At 59.1% G+C, this 6,651-nt stretch overlaps 1 protein-coding gene across 1 annotated transcript; it reads right to left on the reverse strand.

The window, feature by feature from the left end:
• Positions 1 to 422: 422 nt before the first annotated feature.
• On the reverse strand, positions 423 to 5,722 carry TMEM92 (transmembrane protein 92). Its single transcript, XM_035027379.1, has 5 exons — positions 5,578 to 5,722; positions 2,717 to 2,742; positions 1,583 to 1,657; positions 1,217 to 1,412; positions 423 to 988 (listed from the first exon to the last, which is right to left on the reverse strand). The coding sequence occupies exons 1-5, from the start codon at positions 5,644 to 5,646 to the stop codon at positions 872 to 874; spliced, it is 483 nt and encodes a 160-aa protein (XP_034883270.1). The 5' UTR covers positions 5,647 to 5,722; the 3' UTR covers positions 423 to 871.
• Between the last annotated feature and the right edge of the window lie 929 nt (positions 5,723 to 6,651).

The raw sequence follows: 6,651 nt of genomic DNA on the forward strand, positions 1-6,651 counted from the left end.
AGAGGTCCTGCCCCATAGATGGCCAGCCTCCCCCACACCTCTCTCCTTTGCCCCCTTCCCACCGCCATGGGGAGAAAGGCAGGGAGCTAAGCTCCACATCCCCTGGGCAGAGCAGTGGGAGGATGGGATGGGGAAGAAAAGAACAGTCACTCTCACACCATCCCCAGTTCCCCGTCCAGGCTCTTTAGCACCCTGAGCCCTGAGTCTGGGTCAAATCATCTGCAAAGATTCTCTCCCAGAGGGTGGTTCACAGATGTACCGTCTGCCCAGGCTCATCATCAACACATCAATGGTGGGATTTTGGGTGCAGTGACCTACCCCCGCCACCCCCCCACCGTCCCCCGGCAGCGCCTGGGCTCACTCCCCATTACCTCCCCACACAGCCAGAGGCAGACTCTCAAGTGACAATCAGCTAAAATTTAGTGAGGACACATGTTGGGGAGGGGTACAATGGGGTCTTCTCTATTCAGGTAGACCTCAGAGCCCATGCAGTCCAATCTCCCATGGAACAGGAGTGCCCTCTAGAATATCTCGGAGCTGGCTGTCCAGTCAAGAGGTGTATACCCCACAGAAACAGGGTTCTCAGAGCAGCTCATTCCACCGTCAGGCACCTTGGGTGTTGACATGTTCCTCCTGGCAGCCTCTGATGTGGATGGGGTGGGGGTAGGGGGGACGCTGACCCTCCAGACCAGCTCTCAGGACGAGAGCAGCTGGGGTGGAACCAGGACAGGAAAAGCAATAAGTTAAAACCAAGAACAGCCCGAGACATGGCAGGATGGGTGGGGGCATCACAGGGGTCCCAAGTCTCTGGCTTAATGGAGGCGGCATTGGAGAGGAGGGGCTGACGCTGAAGTTGCAGGCAGGTGGGGGCTCAGAAGGCTGGGTTATCGATGCCCCTGGGCTGTCGGTGCATCCCAGCATATTCTTCAGGACTGAAGCTGTAGGGAGGGGGCGGCTCCGTGGGGGGCAGGACAGGCTTCAGAATAATCTGCAGGGAAAAGAGGGGACACAGAGACTTTTCAGGGCCCAGCACCAGCCATCATCCACCCAAGCGCTGGCTGGACAGGGGCGACCCAATGGTGGCTGCAGAGCCCTCTCTAGGTCCGGAGTCCTGGTGTAAGGAGGTGTAACTGTTACCTGTTGCTCGAAAAATCTGGACAATAGGGAGGTAGGACCAGCTGAGGAACAGAGCAAGGAGTGGGACGGGGATACCCACCTCGCTGTAGGGGGGTGGGGGCTCAGAGGTGGGCGTCCTGACCCTCTCTGGGGGGGCAATGGAGGGCGGCTCCGGGGGCCCCTGGTGATCCACTGGGGGGTCCTGCTCCTGATCTCCACAGCTGCGACAGAACCGCTTAGCCAGGCAGCAGATGCATAAAAGGGGTAGGATGATGAGTAAGGTGATGACGAAGATCCTGGGATGAGGAACCACCGACATCTCCCTGAGTCCCTGGGCTGTCCCCACCGCCCCTCCCACCCCAACCTAGACCAGCCCTTGGGCAGGAAGTCCCGTTCCCCCCCCCCCCCCGCCCCCCACCCCCCGACGAGTGTGGAGTGTGCCGGAGGAGCCGGGCCCTGGGCTCACCTCAGGGGACCAGAGAAGAGCTCATATTCTTGGCAGCAGTTATCACCACAGCATTTGAATCCTTTGGGGCAGGTGCTGGGGGGGGGCGGGGGGCGGGCAAAGAGGGTCTGTTGGTCCCAAGGTGGCAAGAAGATCCCAGCCTCCCCAAAACTCACCCATATCCTCAGGGCAGGAGCCCCGCCCCCGCAGGGTGGGGAGTAGGGGCCCTCCTTGGGCCCTGTGGGCGAGCTGGGGCTGGGACCCAGGAGCTGGATTCTAGGCTCATCTCACTGCTTGTGCCAAGTTACACTCCTTTCTGGGTCTCACTCTCCTCATCTATGAAATGGGTGTAATGAATGTCCTGTCGACTTCACTGGGCAGGTGTGGGCGCGGCGTGTTGCAGTGCCTGCAAGAGCCCTCGAAGGAGATGGACAGGGAGGGGGGCAGTGGGAGCTAACTCGAGGGGCCCGTGGTTGGCGCCCGTGGACTACGAGGTGGGAAGGAGAGGGCGTTCCTGGAACATCCAGGGCTGACTTGATGGAAACATTCGTCTGCTCAGGGACCACCCCCCTCAGCCCCTCCTCATCGCGCTCACGCCTTTTGGCATTTATATATTAAGATCGACACAGGCCGGGGCACCTGGGTGGCTCAGATGGTTAAGCGCCTGCCTTCGGCTCGGGTCATGATCCCAGGGTCCTGGGATCGAGCCCCACATCGGGCTCCTGGCTCAGCGGGGAGTCTGCTTCTCCCTCTTCCTCTGCTTCTCCCACTGCTCATGCTCTCTCTCTATATATATCTCTGTGTCTCAAATGAATAAATAAAATCTTAAAAAAAATAAAATAAAATAAAAATTAAAAAAAAGATCGACACAGGCCGTTTGCACGCCCCACCCCCCGGGGGGGGTACCCTCGGAGGAGAGACGCCTGAGCCCCAGAGGGCCAAAAGAGGGGCGGGGATTAGACTTCAGACACGCCCACAAGTGCGGCTTCGTCCCGCTTGGCTGGAGGAAGTGGGCGGGGAGTGGGGGAGTGGGAAAACCTCCTTGGCTAGAAAGGCAGTGGTGACTTTCTGCACCTCCCCCATGAAGGCAGACAAGGAAGGACTTGGGGTGTCTCCTCCCCAGACTGGACGTTATAGCCCAAATCCCAGACTTACAAGAAGAGTCCACATTTGGCTGCAGCCTGTGGAAGAAAAGAGGCAGAGGTTAGGGGGATCATAAACCAGGGGGGCGGCATCTCTACCCACCTGCAGCCCCGGTACCTGAGAGCCTGCAACGGGTTCCCAATGGCCCAGCATCCTCCCCTGAGCCTGCTGTCCACCTCACTCCAGGTCTGTGACTGGAGCCCCAGCTGACACCGGGCGCCCCCCAGCTCTCCTTTCTCTCCACACACCAGCTCACCCCCAGACCTGTAAGCTCACGCTTCTGACCACCCCTCCAGTCTGTCTCCTTTCCATGCCTCACCTACAATCAGGGACACCAGCAACTCTCTCCTGCTCACCCCAATCACTCCCCATACCTCAGGCAAGTTCCTATCCAGCAAATCTGATCATCCAAAAATTCGTTGGAGGCCCCCTTCAGTGGCTCCCTGGTGCCTGGACCCCCAGCGACCAGCCTCTTACCCCTTGCCCTCTTGCACACGCACCCCCTGGGAGTTCCCTGAACACTCCTGGCTGTTTTACACCTGTGTGCAAGGGCAGACCCTCTTCCTCCTGCCTTCATCCTTCATGGTCTGTCAAACCCCCATTCATCTTTTGGATCTCTGCCTGGGGTGGGGTGGGTGGGTTCCTTGCTCTTGGGAGCCAGGACTCTCCTCTCCGGGCCCAGCTTCACCCTCCCTCCCTTCCTCTTCTGCACCAGTTCTGCAGGGAATCTAGGGTACTGGTCCAGAATTTAACTGGATGAATAGCAATGATGTGTATAAGCCCTCCTTGGAACATTCTTACCCCAGGTATCTGCAAGGCTGGCGCCCGCCCCTCCCTCTCTGCCCATCTTACTGAGAACTACATCTACTCCCCCACAGCACCCCTCACCACGCTTTTCTGCAGCTCCTACCCACATCTAGCATACTATATGTTTCCCTTTGTCTTGTTCATTGTCTGTCTCATCAGAAGAATGTAAACTCCAGGAAGGCAGGCATTTTTGTCTGTCATCACTGGTGAAAAACCCAACCACCACAATATTTGCAGAATGAATGAAAGAGCATTCGCTGATTACCCGGTTTCATTTCCTCCCAGACAGTGGGGTGAGGGGTCTGGGGTGGGAATGCAGGGGTGGGAACAGGGGAGGGAATGGGAGGTTACCTGTCACTCCGCCCCAGCCTCGGGGGACGAACAACGGCCGCCTTCGTCCCCCTAAGAATAAGATGCCAACTTTGGCAAGACTACCACGTCTTCATACCTTCACTTGAAATAACTCAGTCACCTTTCAATTACTAACAACAGTAAAGCCAAGAAAACCTACAACGACAGCCAGTAACAGGTGGGCTGATTCCGCTCCACCTGGCTGATTCCGCTCCTCCTCCCTGCCACAAGCCTTAGCCCCTGGGGACTAGAGCAGGAATGAACCCCCGAAACCTGGCCCGGCAAGGGTGGGAGCTTCACAGCACACGGAGGCAACTGCAGAGAAGGGGACAGGTCAAGGGGTCCAGGCACTCAGGGGCACCCTCTCCCCGCTCTCCAGGCCCCCAACTAAGAAGGACTGAAAACGAACAGCTTCAATAAATTAATCCTGAGTTGTGCTGTTTGGGAGGGTTGATCTCCAAAATTCTCTTCCCCCGCTTTAACTGGGGGGTGGTCTTGTCTGCAGTGGCTCAGTCTGAGTTTTATTGAGCGTCCGTGTGGTCATGGAGAACCGCAGCTTACTGACCCGTGCAGCGGGGATATATCAGCACCTGCCGCCTGAAGTCGCTGGGAGCAATCAAGAGGATGCTCAGCTTAGTGCTGGCACCACCAGCTTGCCTAGTGGCTAAGGAGTAGCACCAAGGCTTCGGGAGCAGAGTCCCGCGAGGCAACACAGTCGTGTGACTGTGCCCTGTTCTGGGGAGGGGGCCCGGGATGTCGCACTTTTTTTTTTTTTTTTTAAGATTTTATTTATTTATTTGACAGAGAGATACACAGCGAGAGAGGGAACACAAGCAGGGGGAGTGGGAGAGGGAGAAGAGGCTTCCCACCAAACAGGGAGCCCGATGTGGGGCTCGATCCCAGGACCCTGGGATCATGACCTGAGCCGAAGGCAGACGCTTAACGACTGAGCCACCCAGGCGCCCGGGATGTCGCATTCTTAAACAGAAGGGAAAAATCCCTGTTCTAGGCCCATGTGAGTTGCCAGCATGATCTCCCATCCCAGGACTGGACAGATCTCCCCCAACATTTTGAGAGTTTAATGGAGGAACGGGAGGAATGAGGGGGCGCATAAAGCCTGCGCCCCGGTGAGAATCATGGACTTCAGAGGTCAACCCAGCCTTGGGTCAAGCAGCCAGATCAAATCCTGCACAGGCTGGAATCCTACTCCCACTCCCAGGAGGGGTGGAAGGAGCCTTCTCTCCCCTAAGGCACAAGCTGAGACACAGTCTCAGAGAGGGCCAGAGCTTCCTCCAAGGTCACCCAGCACTGGAGGAACAGAGTTAGGGTGACAGGCTGGTCAGGTGTCCAGCCCTCAGTCCCCGCTAGTCTCCGCTTTCTGACGCAGCGGGAAGAAGCGGGAAGGACGAGCCCAGGCTAATAGGAGGGTCAAAGTCCCCACTCACAGAGAGGCACTAGGTGTCAGATGGTGGTGGGCGGGGGCCGGGTCCCTACAAGGTCCCCCCCGCAGGCGTAAGAACCCAGGCCTTCTCAGGGCCTCCCTCCGCCGCCCCCACCTCCACCTCCCCGGCAAAAAGAGAAAGGAAGTCGCTAATTGCGTACAGTCACGAGGAAATCCTGACAATGGAAGGTGGTGACCGAGCTCCAGAAGTAGGCCCCTGACCCACAAGGGTAGGGCCCTGAAAGTTCTATAGCTTTACCTCCCAAGCGCTCACCTGTTGGGGGCCGGCCAGCAGGCCGAGCAGCAAGGTGGGTACGAGGCCGGGGACCCAGGTGTCGGACATCCTGGCACGGGGGCCAAGGAGCTTCCGTGTGTAGGGGGAGGAGGGGAGAGGCGGGGCCGCGACCTCTCCCACGTCTCTCCACCTATGGGGCCCCGCCTCGGGATGGGGGCGGAGCTTATGCACCCGCGAAGGGCCGGACTTGGGGCAGGAAGGGGGTGGGGAGGAGGGGGGAGGAGAAGGGAAAAGATCGGTATTGGGTCTAGGGAGTTGGGAGGTAGAAGAGATTAACTGGTAAAAAAAAACCCCAAAAAACAAAAACAAAAAAAACGTGGGGTCAGTTCTAGAGCTACTCCTTGCCAGTACCCGCTCCTCCACCCTTAAGTGGCCTCGGGCTTGAGGGAGGCAGTGCTGCGCGGGGCCGGGAATGGGGTGGCGGGCGCTGAGGGAAAGGATGCGGGCAGAGCGAGCCGCCCACTGCAAGCCCCTTCCCATCTGGGCTTGCGGGGCCCTGTGGTTGAGGGAGAGGGAGGGGGGGGCCCGGGAGTGGATTGAGGGGAGTGGGGGGGGGGGGGGGGGGGGGGCCCCTTTTTTTTTTTTTTTTTTGGCCAAGAAGAGAGGGACTGACGGCCTGGTTGATTTCAGGAGCACAGCATTAGTACATTCGTGTCCCCCCCAGGGTCCCCTGCAATCCTGGGAGGATGTGTTAGTACACTGCCTCCATTTGCCTCTAGGGGAAATTAAGGCCCAGGGTTCAGAGACTTGCCCCCTGGCTCGGCAGCTGGGGGGAAAAGCGGAAGCTAGGCGAGCAGGGGCGCGGCCGAGCGGGCCCATCCGGATTCCTGGAAAGACCCCGCGGAGGCGGTCCCAGCTGGGAGGGCCGGATTCCGACCCTCGGCGGCCGCGCCCCAGCCCTCCAGGCGCGCTGTGCTTCCCGGATCCGGCCGGCAGGTGGCAGCATCGCCCAACGCCGGATTCCCACGGAGCCGGGCGGCGCGCCGACGGGACCTGGGGCCGGGTCTCCCCGCGCTCCCGCTGGGGGAGGGAGCGGGCTGGTGCGCGGGGTGG

Source organism: Mirounga leonina, unplaced genomic scaffold (assembly GCF_011800145.1).
Source record: "Mirounga leonina isolate KUSES-001 unplaced genomic scaffold, KU_Mleo_1.0 Mir_200, whole genome shotgun sequence".
Classification (NCBI taxonomy): domain Eukaryota; kingdom Metazoa; phylum Chordata; class Mammalia; order Carnivora; family Phocidae; genus Mirounga; species Mirounga leonina.

What these genes read in the sequence shown, in the direction of transcription:
- TMEM92 (XM_035027379.1), bottom strand. Translation starts at nt 5,646, where the DNA reads ATGTCCGACACCTGGGTCCCCGGCCTCGTACCCACCTTGCTGCTCGGC. An exon ending in GCCAAATGTGGACTCTTCTT is followed by an intron (nt 1,658 to 2,716) that starts GTAAGTCTGGGA and finishes GCCCCCCCCCAG; the next exon opens with CACCTGCCCCAAAGGATTCA. An exon ending in CTCTTCTCTGGTCCCCTGAG is followed by an intron (nt 1,413 to 1,582) that starts GTGAGCCCAGGG and finishes TCCTCATCCCAG; the next exon opens with GATCTTCGTCATCACCTTAC.